The sequence below is a fragment of the Tamandua tetradactyla genome, chromosome 11, assembly GCF_023851605.1.
Source record: "Tamandua tetradactyla isolate mTamTet1 chromosome 11, mTamTet1.pri, whole genome shotgun sequence".
Classification (NCBI taxonomy): Eukaryota; Metazoa; Chordata; class Mammalia; order Pilosa; family Myrmecophagidae; genus Tamandua; species Tamandua tetradactyla.
In genome coordinates, this window is record NC_135337.1 from 63,724,575 (window position 1) to 63,748,551 (window position 23,977).

Here is a 23,977-nt window from a genome sequence, read left to right on the forward strand (position 1 = left end):
AGTTGCCTTCTCTCCCCATGCTGGTGTAACCAGTCCAGGGGTCAGTTTCAGCTGCTGACGCGGTCACCGTGCAGGGCCACCTGTGAGAAGCGGAAGCGCCACTGTGCGTGGTTGTGGGTTTGCACACAGGGCCGACCACCGCCCCGCCCTGGGGGCTTTACACTGGGTCTGTTGGCAAAGGGAGCAGGGTTCCTAGGAAGTCTCTGAACTAGGCTGAGAAACAATCCTGGCATGGGTGGTCAACCAGACCCGCACCTCCAGCCCTGAGAGGCCGGCTCTGTGCCTCCTTCCCCCACCCCATTGCATTGTCAGGGTGTTAGACACTAAACTGGACATGAGCGTCTTGGAAAATGGGGTTAGAAGACGGGAACAAATATTGGTTCATTATTTGTGTCCCCCACTGTGCAACCTATACACATATCTCAGTTAATCATGATGCTTTTTGAGACCGATTTATTAGCTCCATTTTCCAGGTAAGAAAATTGAGTCTTAAAGAGGTTCGTCTGTGGTCTGCAGAGGCCACACAGACCGTGGCAGATTCTATCTTCCCACTATTTGCATGCTTATGCCTTGCCACGTAGCATCACTCTCGGTGATCTTTCTTCCTAACCCTGCCTGGCCCCAGCAGTTCAGAGCAGTTGTGTTGTCACCGGCTTGTCCCCACTTTGGATTAGCGTGAAGATTTTCATCTGAATGTGTCACCGAATGATGCCATTTGAAGCACAGCTTCTGCTGATAAGCGTGGGACCATCTGTTTGGAACATCTTAAATATTTTCAGCAGTGGGAGAACAGCTTTGATTTCTTCGGAAACAGGAGGCTGCAGCCCTCCCTGGAGGAGCTGTTGGGACTGGAGACCCCGCAGGCCGGCAGGGCACCAGTGCCTTTTGGACATGAGCTCCGGGATGCGAAGGGGCAGCCTCTCTCTTACCATCTCTGACCCTTCCCGGGCGAGTGACACTAGTGAGTTTGTACCCCAGGTTTAATTGTTCAGTTTTACTTGATGACCGGTGTAAGATTTTTCCTCTTCTGAAGCTATCTCCTGGGCAGCTATTTCTGTGCTGGCTGTCTTTGCACTGTGTGAGATGTTCGCTGTCAGTGTGTGTCGGCGAGAACCTCTGTCTTCTGCTATTGTTTTTTGGAAAATGTGCTTCTTTGCAGTATTAACTGTTCCCAGACATTGTTTTACAACTTCAGGGTTGAAACTTCTGCATTAGCCTTTTCTTTTTGGCCCAAGACAGGGGGCAACAATCTCAGGAATCAATTCATAGGTGAAATTGGAGGTTTTTAAGAATGCTTAATGAGGTACAAGGAATGACACAGGAGCTGGAGTGTGAAAAAGTAGTTATCATATCATTATTATTTTTTTGTGGGCACAGTCCGGGAATGAACCCGGGTCCCCTGCATGAAAGGTGAGCTTTCTACCCCTGAACCACCTGTGCGCCCCACCTAGTTACCATATTTGATTTCTATAGGTGAATTATTTACCTGCAAGCAGTCGTGTGTGGCCAGAGGCAAGCTGAATTATTTTTTCTTTGCCTTTTCTTAGTGGGCACCAGCATAAGTTGATGTGTTGTTTCCGTCACATGAGCAGCCTCTGGGTGGCAAGGTGTCTATTGAAATGGCTCTCCTGTTCCGTCTTGATCTGTGGTGTGAATATGTTGGCAATATTTCCCAGGCAGGGTGGCTGCAGGTCATTTGGCAATGGACTGTATAGGATACTATCAGATTGCTGGACAGGTAGCAGTAGGAAGTTGGTGCCAAACCTGCCTCTAGAGAAGGATTTCTCAACTTAGGCACTAGTGATGTTTGGGTTGGATAATTCTTTGTGGTGGGGGAATATCCTGTAGAATGTAGGATGCTGTAGGATGTTTAGCAGCACCCAGGCCTCTACCAACTGGATGCCAGTAGCCCCTCTCAGTTATTGTGACAAAAAAAAATCTCCAGACATTGCCAAATGTCCCCTGGGGGTGGGGGTTGGAGACACAAAACCACCCACCCTTTGAGACTAGTGCTCCAAATTGGTCCTGCTGTGCTCTTTGAAAGGGACCAAGAAGTTTTCTGCTTCGCTGGGTGGATGACACAGTGTTAGAAAGACGGGGACGAGACATTTAGCACTAGCACAGTGCACATTCCCAGCGCATCCCTTTCTTGCCATGGAAATTCCATCTCACAAATGGGTTTCTGTTTGCCCAGGTTACTGCACACACACACACACACACACACACACACACACACACAGAGGGAAGAATGTGCCATTTTCCCTGGTGCTGCATGGCTGGAAGGTCCAGCTTGTGTCAGGGCTCTCTTTTTGGTTGCCTAAGAACAAGAGGAGGTTTCAGATGGCCCACCCCTCACAGGCTGGTTTGTTGGCTTTTGTTGCTGTTTTTTTTCCTTGTTATAAGAGTGTTACTGGTGCTGGTGGAGTGGAGAACTCAGTGGGGATGCAGGAGGGGCTGTGAGCATCTTTGTTCTCTAGAGACTATTTCTGAAAGTGTAGATGCACAGCATTCACAATTCTCTGCCCTCTCTGATTCGCCTTGATTTTTCTACCGGCTCCACTGTCCATCTGCTCCTGCCACTTTCTGGGAGGTAATTAGTCAGTAATCTCTGCTAGATCCACCAGGAAATGGGCTGTGTGAAGTCCACATCCTTAAAAATCTTTGGAAACCACCATGCTTAACCTTCCTGCTTGCCGATTTTATTTCTTAGTTTGGCATTTCCACTGGACTTATTTTGGCAAAGTGTGTTTCAATCTCCAGATTTTCTTATACCTCGTCTTCCAGAAATACCTTACGATGCCAACTCTAAGATGGACCTGAGGCTCCCAGGGGCTGAGCTGCTTGGCATAGGACTTGCCTTTGCTGGTCCAGCTCAGTGTACAGCCCACCTTCCAGGAAAGCCAGCTCAGACACAGGCAGGATGTGCAGGTGCCTCTCGTCATTATTTAAGCAATGTCAAAATTCCTCTTCTTAAAACCCGCTCTCAAATTCAGATGCCACACTGTCTGTAAGCCTTTCTATTTTTGTGGGAGGGTGGAGGTCATCAGGCACCCCCTTCTACCATGGTCAGCCCTGTTTGCATCCTTGCTTGTGTGGGGTGTAGAGGTCCGAGGGGGACGAGAAGGGCACCCATGTTGGGGGGACAGCCCAGCGGGGTGAGTGGTGATGGCAGCGACCTGGTAATGGATGTCAGTGCCTGGGCAGGTGAGAGGGGCCTGGGGGTGAGGTGATGTGGTGCTGGGCTTCAGACCCCTGCGGTGGGGGCAGTGGCAGCAACAGGCTGAAGTGAGGCAAAAGGAGGGCATCTGGGCAGGGACAAGGCGGGCCAGTGGTGGACACGGGAGACTGTTTACACACAGAAATAAGCAAATATATTGAGGATAATGGGAGCCAGGCTTCTCAGTATCAGAGAAGGGAGTTACAAATGTGGAAAGGGAGAAAACAAAAATGAACTCAGTGGTGTTGTGTTGAAAATGGAGATATTGGTGTGAGTTCATGGTTATATAGAGATCTAGATATAGAACTATAGATGTAAATGTGTTCATATGTATGTGTGCACATATTTGGATTGCATCCATTTATATCTTGGGTCTGCCCACTTAGAGGGCCTGGGAGCAGTGACACCCCAAAGAGTGATCAGCTCCCCCAGAGCCCAAACTGACTTCTAAATACTGTTCTCTGCTGAATGGAACCAGGGCTCCCTGGAGAAATGGAACTTACTTTTAGGATCTGATTTTATGTGCAGGGAATGTACAAGATGATTTTAGGAACTGCTGCAGGAAATGTCAAATGAGTCCAAAACCTCTTGCTAGTCTAAAAAGTAAGGAAGTGCTCAAAGAACAAAGGGAAATATTGAAAAAACATAGAAGATGGCTTGGAGAAGCTCCCACCAGCCATAACGCCGATGCTTTGAGCATCAAATAAATATAGCAATGGAGTACAACCCATCAAGTAAATTAGGAAACCCTGAGTGCATGCTGATAGAAAACTGTCAATGAATCAATTGGAAGCATAATGAGGAACTAGGTAGCTACCTCTGCTCAAAGTATCTCCTCCCCAAATACTTATTAACTACAAAGAGAAAAGGACAACTTTGCAGTGGAGAAAGCTGTGCAGCCACCACCTCAATCATAATGAGCATCATCAGCAGTAGGACGAACAGAAAGTGGGCACTCCCAATAGGATGCAGTGAGCGGCACCCAGAGTCGCTTCTGTGATACTCTCACCAAAAATGCAGAAATCTAATCTAAATTAATCTGAATCTAATCATAAAGAAATAGACAAATCCAAATCAAAGAGCATTCTACAAAATAACCGGACTGTCATCTTCAAAAACGTTTAAGTCATGAAAGTCAAGAAGAGACCAAGGAAATGTTCCAAACGAGGGGAGACCAAAAGCGACCCAAGAAGTAGAGGTAACTTATGATTCTGGACTGGATCCTTTGGCTATAAAGGACATTATTGGAGCCACTGGTGAAATTTGAATGGGATCTGAAGATTAGATGGTAGAGATCATTGTCAGTGTTAATTTCCTGATTTTGAAGAACTCAAGTGTCAAACCAAGGCATTCAGGTTTTATTCTATGAGCAATTGGGAGCCGTAGGAGGAGATTTTATTCATTTATGTAATCAGTTAACATTCACTGAAATCTGTGATGGGAATGGAATATTCTAGTGGTGAAGTGTGCGGGTCCTAGTGTCAGAGAGAATCAGGTTTGAATCACACAATGTTCCTTCACTCTTCTAAATCTTACCTCCTCGTCTGTTTGAGAGGATAATAACAGTATATCTTTTTCAAAAGACTCCTGTGATGATGAAACAAATGAATGATGGTGAAGAGCCGTGCTCCAGTGATGAGCATACCATATGGACCCAGCACATGTCAGCAATTACTATTAGTATAGGGGAATTCTGGCTAATTAAACAATTAACACATGGTCCCTAACCTTGAGGTTTTTGTAGTCTGGCAATGGAAGCAAATGTAATCCAGTAAGTGTGGAAAAGCATTAAAAATGCAGCACTGGCTGCCTGTGCATGGACAGTGGAGCGTGAAGGGAGGGCTGAGCTGCAGCTTGGTGGGGAGAGGAAGATGTCTGCGAAGGTTGACTCAAACAGAATCTGGAAAAAGAAGGTGTGTTTGCTAGGTGAACTAGTCACAAGGGTCAGGAAGAAGGTGGCACCGGGGGAGTGTGTGCTAATGGGAGGTGTGCTGGTTTGAAGCTGAGTGTACGGCAGAAAAGCCACGTTCTTCTAATCCATTCCTGTGATTGCAGACCTATTGTGGGTGGGACCTTTTGACTAGGTTGTTTCAGTGGAGATGTGACCCACTCGATTCAAGGTGGGTCTTAATCCTCTTTACTGGAATCCTTTGTGAGAGGATAAAAGACATTACAAAGCCGAGACAGCCTAGAGATGTTTAGAGACAGAAATGCCCTGGGAGAAACAAGCAATGACCACAGAAGCCCAGAGACATTTTGGACCAGCAGATGTTTCCATGTGCTTTCTCATGTGACAGAGAAACCCCAGATGCTGGCAGCCTTTCTTCGTGAAGGTATCCTCTTGTTGTTGCCTTAATTTGGACTTCCATGGCCTTAGAACTGTAAATTTGTAATCTAATAAATCCCTTTTGAAAAAGCCAACCCATTTCTGGTATATTGTATTCCAGCAGCTTTAGCAAACCAAAACAGAAGGGAATGGCCTGTAGGGTGGAAAGTGGAAGGGAGAGTTTTAGGGAAGGCGGAGTGGGGTGCAGGGGGAGCAAGGGGAGGAGGGAGGGGCATCAGTGAGAGGTCAACTTGGAGTTTGAGGTGGAGACTCTAAAGGGCCCCCTACCTCAGATCAGGAAGTTCAGATGACATCCGAGAGGCAAAGGGGAGATGCTGGAGGTCTACAAGCAGAGGAGTGGCAATACCAAACTCTCTCTGAGAGATGATGAAGATCTGAATTAAAGCAGCAACAGTGGGAATGAAGAGGAGACAGAAGGAAGTGACAGTACCTAGAGGGGAGGAAGTAGGAGGGGGTCACCTGGGAAAATGGCCAGGGTTTTGGCTTGGAAAACCCAAGAATATGGGAAGAAGCGTGGAATGCAAGGAAGGTCTGATTTCTGTTTTGGATTGACTAAGGCTGGCATGCCACCGGCGAGACGCCCAGTTGGAGATGCCCAAGGCTATTGACGCGTGCATCTGCTATTCTGGGGAGATGTCTGGCCTGGGCTGTGGAGTTGGGTTCCGTCAACACGTGGGGATCATTGAAATATCGGGGTTGGACAGGATCACCCAGGGACAGTCTAGAAAGTAGGAAGGGAAGAGGGCCAAGGAAATCATGGAGCCAGCAGAACACCGTGGCTGAAGGGAGTATTTGTGAGAGGAGGATGGGCGAAGGAGACTGAGAAGGAAGGTCAGGAAGGCAGGGGAAAGCTGAAGGGAGGAAAGTGGACTTTTTGGTGAGCTTGTCTAAAAGCTCTGTGCTGAGGAATAAATAGCCAGCTCACTTCTATCATTTGTCCTGATTAAAGGACACACCTGATTTTTCCCTCCAACATTGAGTCTCATTACCTGAAAGAGTCAGGCCTGGTGTCCTTCATCCATAGAAATGTTTGCTGATAATGGTGATGACTGTGAGTCATTCTATCTTACAAGAGAAAGTGGGGAGATAGTGTTTCTGAAAACAGCTCCTCCCTGAGTTTTTTTGTTTTATTCTTGTTGTTATGGGTTTGGCATTGGTAGATGGTGCTATAACAAAGAAATAAAAACCCATGCCTGGCTTTTGGAGGGAGCGCCATCCTCGAAGATTTTAGTAAAGATCATTTCTGTTAATCCAGTTGATTGTGGTAACTGCTTCTGGTGACTCAAAAACATTCCCAAAATTCTACGAGCCATATGAATGGGTGAGTGAATTTTACACCTACCTGAACTGCTGACAATGAGCCAAAAAAAAAAAAACAAAAAAAAAACACCACCATCTGGGCTGAGAGATCTTGGTTTTGGCTTTGCTATCAATGAAATATGTCACTTGGGCTGGTCATGAGTTAATTTCTCAGGAGGGGGACTACAGTAGCTAGGGGACTCCTTTAAGCCCTAAGCCTCAATGATCAACAGAGTACAACCAGACTTGTAACAGCAGGAGAAGGGCTTTTAAGAAAACTCCATGGTTTGGCATCTTACATCTTCTATAAAATACCCCAGCTCCTGGGGAAGACAACTTGTAACTTATGTAACAGAGTGATTTTATATTTATAAAAAAATTCTAGCAACTCAAAAGAAATAAACATAGGACATGAACAACATTCACAAAAAAGAAACACAAATAACCCTTAATATGAAAAAATGTCCAATTTCATTATCAAGCAAATAAATGCAAATTAAAACAAGACACCCTTTTATCATCTATCAAATTTAGGAATTTAAAAAAAATGGAGATTTTGTGGGGAGGAAAAACATTAATGCTTTGAATTAAAGTATTCAGTTACTGTCAGTGGCATTATAATTGGTTCAGTTAATTTTGAAAGATGCTTTGCCAATCTGCATTAATATTTTGGAAAATGTTTATATCCTTCGATCAAGCAATTCCACTTTTAGAAATATGTCTTAGGGAAATAATTAGAGATTTGCATCAATTTTGCATCCAATTAAGTACATCGCAGTGTTTTGTATTTTAAACAATGGAGGAAAATAAAATTTTAAAAAAGGTGAAAAAGCAGGAGCACTCAGTCCAACATAGGGGATTTATTAAAAATAAATTATGGAAAAAAATAAATTGCGGTACATTCAAATGTTGTCTATTAAAGCCATGTTTTTAGAGCATATACAGACCTAAGGGAATGTTTACAATATCATGTTGAATAAAAAAAGCAGGATACCCAAGCAGATTATAAAATGCAATCTCCATTTTGAAAAAGATGTGTGAAGGCATTGAAAAAAGACTGGAAAGAAATATCCCAAAATGTTAAATCAGGCTAATTTTGAGTAGTGGTTTTATTCATGATTTCCTTTTAAAAATTTCCAAAATTTCTTCCATGGATATACATTAGTTTTACAATTAGACTAAAAGAGGCAATAACATTTAAAAACTAGATACCCCCATTTTAGGATTAAACAACCCATAAAATGTGCCCTGCTTGGGTGAACAGTTTTTTTTTCAGTGCACAAATCCTTTTGCAGGGTCGGGTGTAGTGTTCATAGGTACCTGCAGACTGTGTGTTTAAGTCACAGGGGAATTTGAATGCAGAGGGCACGCAGTGATCTGGCCCCATGGTTGGCAAATGCGCAATTAGAAAGGAAAGAAGTCGAGAGATGAAAAAAAAAATCCCCCATGACACCAGGGTGTATGGTGCCTTCAGTGTCTTAAGCAGGAGAACTGGAAAGCATTACACACAGAGGCAATCAAAGGTAAGGTCTTAACTGGGAGACCAGCTCAGCTTTGAGTGAGAAGTCGGGAGACCTGGATCTCTGCACAACTCTGTCGTCAAGATTCGGGTGAGCTTGCCGGCGGGTGTGGCTGCTTCTTGGGCCCCGGGAATGCCCTACGCAGTGAAGGAAAGGCTGTTGTGGAGCCCTTTGGAGTGGTGCAATGCAGGGGGCCCCGAGTGTGTCCTCGTTATTAATCCCCCTGTAAAATGGGGACAAGAACCCTTTCCTTATCAGCCTCCCCGGGTAATTTTAAAGATTCCAAGCTGGGATGGAAGTGAAAATGTTTTGGACTCTCAAGTCCTACCCAATTGCATTTGGATGCTCCAACTTCTTTCTTTCTCCCCAGGAATTTCTTTTAGGGGAAGGGACAGAGGATGGGAGATGCTCTGTGATGCTCCAGTAACCATGCTGTCACCTACAGTCTCTCTTTTACTTTTTTGCCAACTGAGGTTCCTCCGCTGTCTTCCTGGCCACGTTGGGAGGCACACGAGGCCTTCAGGATGAACTCTTCTTCCGCCCAGGACCATCAATGCCAGGTAAACCTGCATCGCTGCAAATCCTATTGCTGTGTGACAACAGAGCTCCATAAACAAACAAACAAACAAAAAGATTTGTCTGTGTGGATCTACGCTGGGTTGGCACAGAGGCAGCAAAGCATTCCCAGTGATGAATTTTGTGGTTCAAATGCTTGCCCCGTCTTGGCCGTGTTTGGAGGACTCAACCGCGTGAGATTTTGCTCTGCTGTTGGGGAAGGATCACCGAGCCAAAATGAAATTATTCTGAGCTAGACTGTTTTGTCAGCTAGCAGCAATTACCCTTCTACTGTCCTCACCCTTCCCCGCCTCAAATATCCCAGTCATCTGCCCACGGAGCTGAATAATGCACAAAATGACCAAGGAGCCTGGAGGAGGAAAGGGTTTGGGGGTGGGGAGGATGCGGGGCCAGCTGAGCTCTTGTCATCTGCTATTTCACTCGAGAGACTGAAATTCCATCTTACACCCTCCGCCACCATGCCCTGCTCCCAGCCACCAGCATCTGGGTAAGTGCAGTCACCTCCCTTCTGATCTCCCTCTCTCTGCCCCCATGGCCTAGAATCTAATCTGAACACCATACTTCCCACCTCCCTAGGAGCAGTGGCCATGAGGCCCCATGAATCTGGCCCCCAATACCTCTCTGAACACATCGCCTAAGCTTCAGCTCCTGCTTATTCTACGGGAGCCACACCAGTCTTCTACCTCTTCTTCAAAAATGTCTGGCGTCTCCCTGCATCTAGACCTCTGTGCTTTCTGTTCCCCCTGCCCGGACCACTGCTCCCCAAGAATCTGCATGTCACTCACTTCCTTCCTGTCTTGCCCCATGTGTAACCTTATTAGTGAGCTATTCCCCATCACTCTGTATAAAATAGAAACCCCACATCCCTGTTACCCTTTATCCTTCTAACTCGGCTTTACTTTTCTCTAGTCACACTTACTACAATCGGACATGTACCATATTTATTTGTTGTTGTTGTTGTTATTTGTTATTTGATTATCAACTGCCTGCCTGCTAGAATATAAACGCCAAGAAGTCGGGGCTTTGTCTATTTCGTCTACTGCTGTATCCCAGGTGCCTAGAACCATGCCTGGTGAAATCACACTGAATACATACTTGATGGATGAATTGAGGAAACGTTCTTCTTCCTTCCTTCTGGGAGTGCTGCTGTCCTACCTAGAAACTTCTAACAGAGCCTGGTGTCTCCAGCAGGTCTTTGACCAGCCATGTCATGGTCTTCTGAAATCGTTCCTTCTGGAGGACTCTTGAAGTTATCGGTGGTCTATATCTTTGGTCTACTTATGAAATGAAAGGAGATTTGCCCCAGTGAAAATAATGCCCAGTACCTTGCCAAGGGACATTTCTGGTCTCCTGAAATCACACCTCTGGGGAGATAATTATGCATCTCACCAACCTGAAGTCCGCCCTGGTGATTCAGATTTCAGATGCAGTTGTAGGGACATTGTTTTGTTTGCTAAAGCTGCAGGAATGCAATATACCAGAAATGGGTTGACTTTTAACAGTGGGGATTTATATAGTTACAAGTTTTACAATTTTAGGGCTGTGAAAATGTCCACATTAAGGCATCAACAAGAAGATACCTTCTCTGAAGAAAGGCTGCGGGCATCCAGGGTTCTTCTGTCAGATAGCAAGGCATGTGGCCAGCATCTGCTGGTCCTTTGCTCCTGGGTTTTGTTGCTTTCAGCTTCCAATTCTGATGGCATCCTCTCTTTCTCTCCAAATGTCTGTCTCATAAAGGACTCTCAAAAGGATTAAGACCTACCTTGAATTGGGGGGGGGGGGGTCATATCTCAATTGAAACAACCTAACTAAAAGGTTACACTTGCAATAGGTCTGCACCACAAGCATGGATAAAAAGAACATCGCATTTTCTGGGGTACATGACATCTTCAAACCAGCACAGACATCAAAACTGGGAGCTCTGTAAATACTGGGGATCTGATGATCCAATTTTGGAAATGCTTATTATCATCAGAGACATTCAAACTCCAACAAAAATGTCACATCTATGTACTGTACCAGCTTCAGGCGACCTTATGAGGAAAAGGCACATAACTAATTTTAACAAAAGGTTAATTATTTTGCCCAAGCAGGGACCCTGGTCTGCAAGGTTCCAAAAAAAGCAAAGGACAACAAATAGCCCTGGAATAGGGGAAATGATGTCTGGCAGCTGCCTCTCTTTTCCTTTCTCCAATGGTAGAAAGCGGTTTATGTATGTTTGTCATATTACAGCAGGGTGGGGTGTGTGCATATATTTATTTTACAATTAGTAAAGTATGAGGGAAAGTTTCTGGGAAATTTTGCTTTGCAGCTTCAAATATTTAGCATTTTTCTTGGTTTTGGGTCAGTCTTATGTTTAATGTCTGCAATAATGTTCTCTTTCTGTTTTCCTGCACAGCCTTGTCTACGGTATGTGGAAATGTAAATACATCTCGTTAACACTTGCCATATGTTGTGCAGAGTGTTGGTTTGCACAGCATACCTAGTCTGAGTAGGTGCCCAGCTTTGTTGTAGATACTGAGACCATATGAAATAAATATGTTTTAATTGTTCACACTTTAAAAATATTGAAGCACTACTAAACATAATTCTCATTTCCTTTCATAATTTGCTCACTGCTTATGACACTTAATGTATTAAAAATGACAACATTGCGCCGATATGTGTTTCTTGAATTACATCCCAAAGCAGTCACCCTGGTTCCTCAGGGGTCGAAATGGAGATACAGAAGATGAAATAACTTTCAAAAAATCCGTTCAGGAAGCTTGGACCAGAACTGGAAAGGGACACCCCTTGCTCTGCTGTATCCTTTTGTGGCACTGAGCCATAAGTAGTAATAATAACTCCAGGTCAGGGTTATTGGCAGGGGGCGTGGGTGTCCAAAAAGGCCTTTATAGAAGTTCTCTTGTTTGGTGAAAGAGAATTGTACGGCCTCTTAAAACATTTGTTTTTTATAACATGAGGGTTGTCATGGGTAACCGAAATTCCCCTTTCTGTGCCAGTTCCCCATTTCTGATGGTCCTCTTCCGACTCTGTTTACAGGAAGCTAACCAAGGCGCCCCAGCCCCAGGCCTTCTCATGGGTGAGTCAAACGTCACCTCGTGTGTGGCTGAGGAGCCCGGGAACGCCTCGGCCCCCAGGAACACCTCCACGGGGGCCCTGCGCCAGGAAATCCCCATTGTGCACTGGGTCATTATGAGCATCTCCCCACTTGGGTTTGTGGAAAACGGGATTCTCCTCTGGTTCCTCTGCTTCCGGATGAGGCGGAACCCCTTCACGGTCTACATCACACACCTGTCCATCGCCGACATCTCCCTGCTCTTCTGCATTTTTATCCTGTCCGTTGACTATGCGTTAGATTACGAGCTCTCTTCTGGCTATTACTACACAATTGTCACATTGTCGGTGACATTCCTGTTCGGCTACAACACGGGTCTCTACCTGCTCACGGCCATCAGTGTGGAGCGGTGCCTGTCGGTCCTGTATCCCATCTGGTACCGATGCCATCGCCCCAAACACCAGTCAGCCTTCGTCTGCGCCCTCCTGTGGGCACTTTCTTGCCTGGTGACCACCATGGAATACGTCATGTGCATTGATAACGGAAGACAGAGCCACTCTCGAAGCGACTGCAGGGCAGTGATCGTCTTCATAGCCGTGCTGAGCTTCCTGGTCTTTACCCCACTCATGGTGGTGTCCAGCACCATCTTGGTGATCAAGATCCGGAAGAGCACATGGACGTCCCACTCCTCGAAGCTCTACCTGGTCATCATGGTCACCATCATCATCTTCTTCATTTTCGCCATGCCCATGCGGCTCCTGTACCTGCTCTACTATGAGTATTGGTCCACGTTTGGGAACCTCCACCACATTTCTCTTCTCTTCTCCACCATCAACAGCAGCGCCAACCCCTTTATTTACTTCTTTGTGGGCAGCAGTAAGAAGAAGAGGTTCAAGGAGTCCTTAAAAGTGGTCCTGACCAGGGCTTTCAAAGACGAAACACAGCCTCGGCACCAGGAACACAGTAACACCATCGCCGTTGAGACTGTCGTCTGAGCAGGGGGCGGGTGGAGGGAGGCTGTGGACAGAACCAGAGGAACACTGACAATTCTCAGTTTGTGCTTTGGGACACAATGTGAGTATCTCTTAAATATGATACAGAAGGACATGTACATGAGATGCCAATGGTGAGATTGTACCCTTGTGCCGTGTCCTCTGGAAATGCCTAAATTCTTGTCAGATCTCTATCATCATTTCTGTATCTTTCGAAAACCCCATTTCTGTTGCTCCTCAGCAATTCTGGCAGCAACCCCCCCCCCCCCATGAACTGTAAAAACTCCTCCAGTGGGAAGATTTACAGATGTGTTCCCAAAAAGCTAATGGTGTTTGTCGGAACTTGAGGAAGCAAAGCAATGTAATGGGAAAAACAGGGGTTTGGGGGGTCAAGTTGATGCTTACCACCTGTGTGTGACCTCAGGCAAGGGAATTAGCCTCTCAGAGCCTCGTGTCCTCATTTATAAAATGGTCATAGTAGTAGCACTTACCTTGCAGGGTTGTTGTAAGGAAGAAAGAAGGGATGGTACATAAAGCACCAGGCATATTGTCCCTGTTCAACAAACATTAGGCCTTTAAATGGAAGACGGAATACGCATTTCTGGCTTGTAAAGCACATAGACACAAGCATACACAACTTTCTTATGTTTGCAAATATCATTATGTATGTTTTTAAATGTTGAATGTAAATGTACAGAGGCCTTCTTTTGCTTGCAACATGAAAGATTTTCAAGGCCCAACACCTCTATTGAAAACTTATGCAGATGTTGTAACATTTCACCAGTCGTGTGCTCACGCCTAAAGTTCAGGGAGAAATTCGGCTACCAGCAGGCGATCAACCCACAACTTCCTTTTCTCTGTGAGAACGCTGAAAGTCTGTGTTTTTAAATCCTTCAGTTGTCTATAAACTTTCACGAGTGGAACTTAATATGCGAGTTTACATGAGTGATTCTGCTTTGGGGGGGGTTCCTTATTTATAGCTGCAAATATCTCACCTGCAGCCAGGTGCAGGTCTCAGCACAACTGTGTCTCTTCTCCTCCTGAGCCATTTCTTTGCACCATTCCTAGGAGGAGATTCAGTGCTAGAGGATGGTGAGAATGTGGTCATATCTTGGAAGGAATTAGGATTTTTCCCAAAGACAGATCTTTGCACAACCTCTTTAGTATCTTCACTAAGCCCTTGCTGAAGGTGGGCTTACCTGCTCACCTGCCATGATTTTTGTTGGCTCTGAGCTGTCTGCATCTTCAGACTGCATGTCCCATGTCTTATCTGTGAACTGTCTTGGCCTATAGACAGCATTGCCGTGTTTCTTTTCCTTTTGTCCCTTCTAGGAGCATCATGAAAATGGCAATGGTCTGTGTGACTCTATGGGGAGTAAAGAGCTCGAGTTTATATGTGAGCCTGTTAGTATTTATTTCTGCCTTTTTTCCTTCAAAGTGTTAGAGGAGCAATGATGACTTGTTCTCACTTGCTGCCTGTTTCTCCTCCACTCCTCTTCCTTTCTCAAAAGAAACAATCACCTGCCACCACCAGGGCAGCTGAGCTAAGGGAATGGCTGAGCCTCTCCCCCCAACCTGGACCCCACCGCCAACCAAACTGGGATCCAAAGGGCTTTTAAGTGAGTGATGACATCTGATTCAGAGACAAGGCAGCTTGCTTTCAGGAGCCCAGATGGGGTATGGATTGATGACATTTAGAAAGATCTCATTTTTGATTGAAAACAGGGCATCTTCACTGGGAAAGAACAGAGTAACCAGCGGAGATCTGAGTGACTGCCATCTGCTTGCCAGCACCCCACCTGTGTGAAAGCAGACCAACCTCATCTTATCTCAGAAGGTCTTGAAGAGGAACCTAAAGACTGTCAGACACAAGGACTTCCCACCCACGGAAAATGGGAAGCCCATGTTCATTGTCCTTCTGCCGATCAAGTGGTGAGACTGAATGTGATAATGAATACAGAAATTCTTGAGGCTTTTTAAAGAAAAATGCCTTTGCAAAGAAGTAGGACTCAGAGTTTGGCAGTGTTGACAAGACAAATTCTTTTCTCTCTTTCCCTAAACCCATCCCCTAAAGAGAACTATAGGCTTAAAACAAAAAAACAAGAAGATTTAAGTAACTATGCCAACATGGAGAGAAGACTGGAAAATTTATACCCTCTGGGTATTTAGACAATTTGCCTACATACTTTTGGGATTACTAGGTGCCATTGCTGACAATTCCCTGGAGATGGGAAGAAACTTGTTCTTGTATAATAAAAAAAAGGAGGAAGGGTTTGTAGCACTTGTGCTGCAAACACTCACAAAAGGCCTTGATAAAACACCATGATAATGGTGTAAGCAAGGCAAAGATGATCAAGTGAAAGTCCCTGCTCTCAATAATGGGGAGAAAGGCACATATAAGTAACCACAACACCCAGCTGCACACAAATTTATGCCAGGAGAATACTAGGAACAAAGTTGTACAAGCAGATCACATCTTTTATAGTAGAAAAAGGAGTGTTTCATGAAACTGGCCTGTGGGATGCTTGCAGGCATGTAGGATTTCAAAAGACTAAGGAGGCAGCGAGGGGCCCTCCAGGCAGAGTGTAGGGCATGAGTGAAGGCTATGAGACATCAACATGAACAAAGCCAGACTGGGCCCTGTGGCTTCTGCTGATTGACTGGAGAAGTGGTCCTTGGAGACTCCTGCTAGCCCACCGTCCCTCCTTTCTCCTAGTTGCTCTTATCTTTCAGCCTTCTGGACCACATTCTTTAAGTTCTTTGGAACGTGGCCCACAGGCTTTCTCCCTACACCCATCTCATTCTCATCCAGCATTGCCTACAATGGCCATCCAAATTTCCTACCTCCCCAGTTCCTCTGCTGACCTTCCTCTCTGCCTCAACTCCACTGACACTCAGCTCCTCTTCATTTTGAACTGGGTCCACAATGCAACACTCTCTCTGGCCCTCATTGCAACTTAACGCCGATCAACTTATGAAAGCTAGAATTCCATGGTTCCATCATCTGCCCATGACCTCCCCTGCTTCACATCATTTATTCCCTTTCTCCTGCTGCACCTGGAGGTCTACACCATTGTGGCTGCTCATCCCTCACCATTACATTCACCCCCGTCTATGAGACCCTTCTGGGTCAGCCTCTCTCCCTGTCCATTCTCACTCCTGGGGTCCTTGGCCCATGTTCACTGATTCTCTTGCCCCCTTGCTTTTCTGTCCCAACCTTCTACCCTTGTTTCTCAGCTCCGAACCAGGCTGTGAGTAATGTAGCGATATCTCACAGCTGGTTAGCTTGGGGGTCCTATGAATTCATGGTGGGTCCTCATCCATGTTCTCTAAACCTTCCCACATCTCCTGGGCAGCTCTTCCAAACCCCCTCTCTCTCTTCAAATTCTGTCTGCCACCTTTCTCCCCACTATCACTAGCTCCTCCTTTCTTGCCTCCTATATCACAGAAAACAAATCAAGGCCCCTAGGCAATAACTTTCTCAGGACCTTGCTACCAAGTCCAACGATGTCAATCAATACCATACCTCCAATGATGTCAATCAATACCATACCTTTTTTCCTTTGCTCCTGTCTCAAGATTTTCTTCCCCTTCCAAATTTTCTTAACCTCCATTCTCCCAACAATGATCTTATTCCTGTATCAGTAACCAAAGTTATTTTTTTTTAAAAAAGTAAACAAACAACCCATGAAGTCTTCATAGTTTTCTATGAGATTCCACATGATGTGGCTCCTCTCTAACTCTTGAACTCCTCCTGCTACTGTCCCCTTGCTCACTGCTCCAGCCACCCTAGCCTCCGTGCAATCCTGCATGAATGTCAACTCCACGCCTATTGCAGCACTTTTCACTTTAATGTTCCTTCCACCTGGAAGGCCCTTCCCACAGGTGATTACACACTTTCTCCCTCCCCTCAGGTTTCTGATGAGATGTCACCTCATCTGTGAGGCTTTCCCTGAGCTCCCCCATCCTACTTTGTGCACCTCACTCCTTCCTCTCCCTACTCTGCTTAACTTTTCTCCACTTCATTCATCCCCATGTGACATATTATATACTTATTCACTTTTTTGTCCATTCTCTATTTTCTCCCACTAGAAAAGGAGCTCCTTGAGGGCAGGGATTTCATTTTGTTCACTGTAGAGCCCCCCAAGAATAGCAAGGACTCATTTGTCATGGGGGTTGAATCTTCCTCTTCTCTCTGGGCTATTTATTTTCCACATATAAGCAGGCCCAAAGTTCCCCTATCTTAAAACAAGCAATCAACAAATGAAAGCCACTCTTTCTCCCTGCCATCCTGTTTAGCTTCTATCCATTTTTCTCCCTTCCTTGGCAGCCAGGCTTTCCATTCACCGTCCTCGCGCTGTCTCTTACAGTTCACCCTTCATCAGCCTGTTCTGCTGACTTGTGACCTTGCCACCATATTGAAATGGGCCCAGTGAGGAATACTTAGTGACTTCCACATGGCAGGATCTGATATACTCTTTTCTAATTACACCAAATTTGTGGGTTTTGATGCAGCTGGCCAAAGTCTTGGTAAAAATATCTCTTTTCTTGAATCCAGTTTACTACTCTTTTCTCGCTCTCATTTTTAATTCTATCCTATCTATTGGGAGTCTTCTCATCTCTTTCCTTGCTCTTCCCCTGCTCCTCCATGAAGGGACTCTGTTTTCTATGATTCAGTGGCTGGGTCTCTGTTATTTTCTTTGTACACACTTTCCTTGGACATCCTGATCCATAATTGCTTACAGATCAATAGCCTTCACATCTACATTTACTAAGTGTTTGCTGGACTCCAGTCCTGTATGTCCAATCACCTACAAGACATTCTGACCTAATGCCCTATAAGCATTTCAAATGCAACACCTCACTATTCCTCTTCTATTCCTCTCTCTGTGAATGACACTACCAGTTATCCTGTTGTCTCAGCTATGCTATTCCCTTCGCACAGAGTGCCCTTCCCTCTTTTAATTTAGCAAACTCCATGTATCCATCTATACCTTGCTCAAGCATCAGCAATTCAGGAGAGGCTTCCTGGAACCTGTGTTCCTGCATAATGATTTCTTACCCTATCTTACAAAGAGAATAGAAATGTTCAGAAGAAAGTATCCACTCACTCCCCCTGTCATATCTATTATTCTAGCTCTCTGTGCATTTGCTTCTCCCCTTACACTCTAGAGGAACTCACTTTGTTCCTAGCTAAGGTGAACCCTGCACTTGTGCTCTAGCTTCCCTCCCTAATTTCCCACCCGAAGGTATTTCTCCCCTCTCTCTTCTATATAATCAATTTCAATTCCAGCTCACTGGAGAACAGGTTTCAATAAGCAGGACTGGGGGCGGGGGTTGGTGAGCAGCATCATCAGCCTGGACTAGCATGATCCTCTACCACGTGTTCCAGTAGGTTCTGAGTAGCCAAAATTTTATGCACTAAGGTGATCAACTGGAGAGTTCCCAGCAGTCCCATGCCACTCTTCTCCTTCCCTGTCCTCTAAGTAGCCCCCAATGCAGATAAGACAATATGGTCAATTGCCTTCATGGAGTTATGGGAGAAGTATTTGGTAGATGATTTATTTGGTGCCTACAATCCCACCACTAGAAAAATAATTCCTTTCAGTTTTGTCTTTTCACTCAACCCCTTCTAAAATTACAATTCATGCCTGAAGGGCTAACACACCAAGTTATACAAAACTTAAAAATTTCCTATGCTTTATTTCTTGGAGAAGAGCATTATAGGACTAGACCCCCATGTATAAGGCTGCTGTATTAGAGTGTGCAGAGAAGGGGGGTGGTGAAGAAAGGAGGAGATGGGAACAATAAAATGCCACTCACTTGATACTACATAAAAGGAGATTCTTTTCTTTTTCTTTAATATTTGACTCTTTAACATCACAAGGTCATGTGAGTACAAAAATTCTCATAACATAAAAACATGAATTAAATAATTCATCACTTACATAATCAGTGTCATCAAGCACCAGGGTCCTGCTAAGCACCAGGGTCTCTCTTTCCCTGCCTCATCTGAATGCAAACCTACTGCAGAGTTAAATTGCTGAGCTTGCAAAGCATTCAGGATTTCATGAAGTTGATAAGAGAGATGTTGGAGGACTGCTGGAATCATATTCCAAGCTATTGACAAAAGAGCACATGGCAGAGTTAGACCAGTTAGCAGTTGAATCAGGGAAAAAGAAACAAGGATGGGGAAGAGATGAGGGTTTCCAAAAGAAGAAGGGTTTTAATATTAAACACTGAAGAGAGGCTTTTGGAAAAATTGATGAATTTCTTGAGTATTTTTGCAAAAATTACCTGCTTTTGGTTATTCAGCAAAAGTAACCATGAGGTAAAGGATGCCATATCATGATATTGCACGGTTTTGACAGGAAAGGTATGCCAAAAATTCAACTTTCTCTTTGTGACTTAAAAGCCAACATATTAAAATTTCTCATGTTTCTATGGGTGGATTGTGCTCAGCAGGCTGCCTCTCATTTGGGTCTCTTACAGCTGTGGTCAGGTGTTGACTGGGGCTGCAGTCATCTGGAGGCTTGGCTGGGCGGAGCATCCAAGATGGTGCACCCACTTGGCTGGCATTTGATACTGGTGGGAGTTTGGCTGCAGGCATGGACCAGAGTTCTTACATGTGGCTTCTTCCTGTGCCTTGAGTTTCTCATAGGTCACTGTGTTCTGAGAGGATATCTTCTGACAGTGGGCTTTTCCATGAGGCCCAAAATCAACTATCAATTTATCATTTGTTTAAAAGATTAATATGTGGTTGAAATCATAACATGCTTTGGTAGAGGCAAAATAAAAAAAATATTTTCATAATTTTAATTTCATTTTTTAAGATAATACACTGTACTCTTTATTTCTCCAGGATTTTCTATGAAGTCTTAGTTCTTCTTTTAACAAGATACCCTTTTAATGAACTATTACTAAAACCAGTCAACCGTGGATAAGGAGGTCCTTTGCACTAATTATTGTTTTTAAATAGATGCACATTGGTGTTAACAGAAGAGTTTGAAGTGTTGAAGCAGATTCAATGTGCATTACAGATCTTACCCCAAACTAATCTAATCATTCAAATGATACAGGCAATTGCCAGGTACAGAGGAAACATTTTTTTGGAGGAGAACCAGACTCTTATAAACAGCCTCCCCAAATTTCCCTTTCTCCTGCATTAGAACATACATTGGTTCCAGGCTGACAGATGAGTTTTGAGCGAAGTATATGGAAACACTGTTCCCAAAGGAAGCCCTTTAGGTTTGGGGGCAGCCACCTGTTAATTACGCAGATGAAAATGCTTATGTAATTACCCTCATTCTCCAATCTTCTTTTCCCCTGGAATCTATAAATTTCAAATTTCTTTATGACAAGCAGTCTTGACAGATCAGGTGTAACTTGCTGGAAACAGGACAGTTCTGTGAGTATGTTTTTTACAAAGATCTGGATTAGGTCATTCACCCCGCCTCCCATCTGACTGCCTCCCCACCCCCATGAGGACATTCCCTATAGGGAAGGGGTGAGGTACAGGTCCTTCTAATCCTTACAACCACCACCAGGCTGTGAAAGCCTGAGGCAGAGATCTCTCTTTTACAGGAGAGCAGTGAGAAGCTCACCGCACTTGGTGTAAGAAGAGAAGGACTGAAATCCAGACTTTGTTATTTACAAGCAGTGCAAAATTCACCAAGTTAGTCCCTCTAACCCTCAGTTGCCTTACCTATATAACTGGTGACTCAGTTTAAGATCCTCTGTGGTAGTTAGGTTCAGATGTCAACTTGGCTAGGTGAAGGTGCCTAGTTTTGTTGCTGTGGACATGAGCCAATGGCATGTGAACCTCATCTGTTCCTGATTACATCTGCAGTTGGCTAGGAGGCATGCCTGCTGCAATGAATGATGTTTGACTTAATTGGCTGGTGCTTAAATGAGAGAGCACGATGTAGCACAGTCCAAGCAGCTCAGAAAACCTCATCTCAGCACTCGCAGCTCAGCCCAGGCCTTTGGAAACGCAGAAAGGAATCGCCCTGGAGAAAGTTCTTGGAACCCTGAGGCCTGGAGAGAAGGCCAGCAGAGATTACCCTGTGCCTTCCCATGTAAGAAAGAACCTCAGCTGAAAGTTAACTGCCTTTCCTCTGAAGAACTATACATTTTTAATTAAATAAATTCCCTTTTATTTAAAGCCAATCGATCTCTGGTGTGTTGCATTCTGGCAGCTTTGGTAAACTGAAACGTTCCCCCCAAAAGGAGACCCTGAGACAAGGATTTGGTACAAGTAATTTATTTAGGAGGCCATCCCAATACATAGTGGAGAGTGAGAAAGTGAGACCAGGAAGGGAGGAAACCAGTAGAGGGTGAGCTAATGGACACAAAGACCCCCAAAAGTGGGGACCCTCAGCGAACATCCATAACTCCATTCAGAATTGTCCTCCTGGAGGGGAGGAAGCTGACGTGCTGATCACTTCTCCTGCCCCTCACTGGTGGAGGGTCACTCCCACAGCGTTAATTCCTAGCATTTCTTGGCCTGTCCTGTGTTCAGGGTGAGTATCCTCTGCACCCAGGGAACACCGAGAAGCAGAGAGACACAGGAAACCATGGACACATGCAGGATGTGTGTGCAGCAGGCAACATCAGGGGTGGCCAAGGTGACCAACAGCATCTGCCGCGATGGGATAAAAAAACCTACCTCAGGACTTACGTAGATATTTCTCCAGAGCTGATGGACAAACGGCAAGTAAGCATATGAAAAAACACTCAACATGGTTAATCATCAGGGGAATGCAATTCAAATCACCATGAGATGCTACTTCACACCCACTAGGATGGCTGTTATTTAAAAAATGTAAGTGACAGGTGTTGGTGAGGCTGTAGAGAAATTGGAACCCTCGGGCATTGTTGGTGGGAATTAAAATGGTGCAGCTGCTGTGGAAAACAGTTTGGCAGTTCTTCCAAAAGTTAGAGTTACCAAGGACTCAGCAATTCTACTTCTTGGTACTTATTCAAAAGAAATGAAAACAAAGGGACTCAAACAGGTACTTGTCTACCAATGTTCAGAGCAGTATTATTTGCAATAGCTGAAAGATGGAAACAATGCAAGTGTCCATCAACAGATGAATGGATGAACAAAATGTGGTGCATGCACACAACAGACTACGATTCAGCGACAAAAGGAAATGACCTTCTAGCAATGCCACAACACGGATGAACCTTGAGAACATTACCCTGAATGAGACAAGCCAGACACAAAAGGACAGATGTTGTATTATCCCAATTCTACGAAATATCTAAAATAAGCAAATTCATAGAGATAGAAAGTAGATTGGGAATTACTAGGGACTTGGGGTGCGTGTGTGGAAATGGGAAATTATTGCATAATGGATACAGAGTTTCAGTTTGGGGTGAAGAAAAATTTTCCATACAGAATTGTGATGAAGGTTGCACAAAATCGTGAATGTAATTAGTACTACAGATTCATAATCTTTAAAGATGGTAAAAATGGGATATTTTCTGATATATATATCATGATATACATATATATATATATATATATACACCACAATAAAAATAAAAATAAAGGATAACTGAGAAGTGAAATAATGCATGCAAAATCTCTGCACAAACTATAAAGCACTAATCAAAAGTTGGTTATTATTTTTTCAAGGCCTCTCGTGTGCTTCTCAGCATGCTTGACAGGGTCCCACCCAGTCACAAGTACTGAAGCAAATATGGTTGATGAGAAAGAATAAATACGAACATCCTTTGTCACCCCAGTTATCTTAGGCTGGCACTGCCTCCAGAGTGAATACAAAGAAATGGGGACTAATTAAATAATACATATCAGAATTTAAAATTTCAAATGAGAATTGTCTCCTTGAATCTGCCATACAGGGCTAGAGAGTAACTATTTTTCGTTTTGAGTCCATAAGGTCTGTGCTGCAACTAGTCAGTTCTTTGCATGAAAGCAGTCATAGAGAAAATGCAAATGAATAAGCATGGCTTTGTTCCAATAAAACTTTACTTATGGATGTAAAAATTTGAATTTCATATAACTCTCATGTGACATGAAAATTCCTTTATATTTTTTCTTCAAACATTTAAAATGTAAAAGCTATTCTTAGCTTGCAGGCTGTATACCCATGTGGCAGTCTGGATTTGGTTGTGGCCGTATTTGGCCACCCCTAGCTTAGAGTATCTTGGGAATCCCTCCCTGGAATTGCCTTCCACATGTCTGTAGCACATCCATTTAAAAACCTTCATCTCCATGGAGGTAAATCTTCATTGTTTTCTGGTTAATTTTACTTTGCAGAAGGATCAACAGACATTCCTAACTCAAATCTAATAGATGAGATTGGTGTAAAGTTGAGAAATTCAGTTAGTGGTAAATCACAGAGTAATATTAGCAAACAAGGAGATTTTTGGTAGCATACAAATTGGCTGTAAATATAGTTCAAATGATATATCTAGGGACCATTTTCTTCAGTCATACTAAACTATATTCTCTGGATTCGTGGGGGATTATTAGAATTTTTCAGAGACCAGGAATGAACTGTTCATGCATGAAGATTTCTGCTGGATTTCAAGAAGGGTGAAGATCTCACATATGGCTTTTGGGAGCAGCATGACTAAAATCTAATTGCTTACAAATTTAAAGACCAGAGCACTCCTAATACTGGGTAGATTAATATTTGCAAGTTTTGTACCGTCATCATCTTAAACAAGGAATGTTAGCCTTGTCCCAAGTTGTAGGATAAATATTTCAGGAGTGAAATAAATATTTATTTATTGACTACGAAAGTCAATATCACACTGATTTATTGATATATGCTTTGATCAAAGTGTACCTTTAGAATTTCTTGCTTTTAGGCAAATGACAAAGCTACACACGCTCATTTAAAATACATAAAACCGACTGGCCTAGAGTGGGGGAAATCTTTCTCTGGTTTGATCCCTGTTCTTATTCCAGGCAGTGAGCTGAGGTGAGAGGCT

At 44.2% G+C, this 23,977-nt stretch overlaps 1 protein-coding gene across 1 annotated transcript; it reads left to right on the top strand.

Moving 5' to 3' along the window:
- Window positions 1-12,037: 12,037 nt before the first annotated feature.
- Window positions 12,038-13,012, top strand: MAS1 (MAS1 proto-oncogene, G protein-coupled receptor). The gene has a single exon (XM_077119511.1). The coding sequence runs from the start codon at window positions 12,038-12,040 to the stop codon at window positions 13,010-13,012; it is 975 nt and encodes a 324-aa protein (XP_076975626.1).
- The last annotated feature ends 10,965 nt before the right edge of the window (window positions 13,013-23,977 follow it).

Coding starts and splice junctions, on each gene's coding strand:
- MAS1 (XM_077119511.1), top strand. CDS start 12,038: ATGGGTGAGTCAAACGTCACCTCGTGTGTGGCTGAGGAGCCCGGGAAC.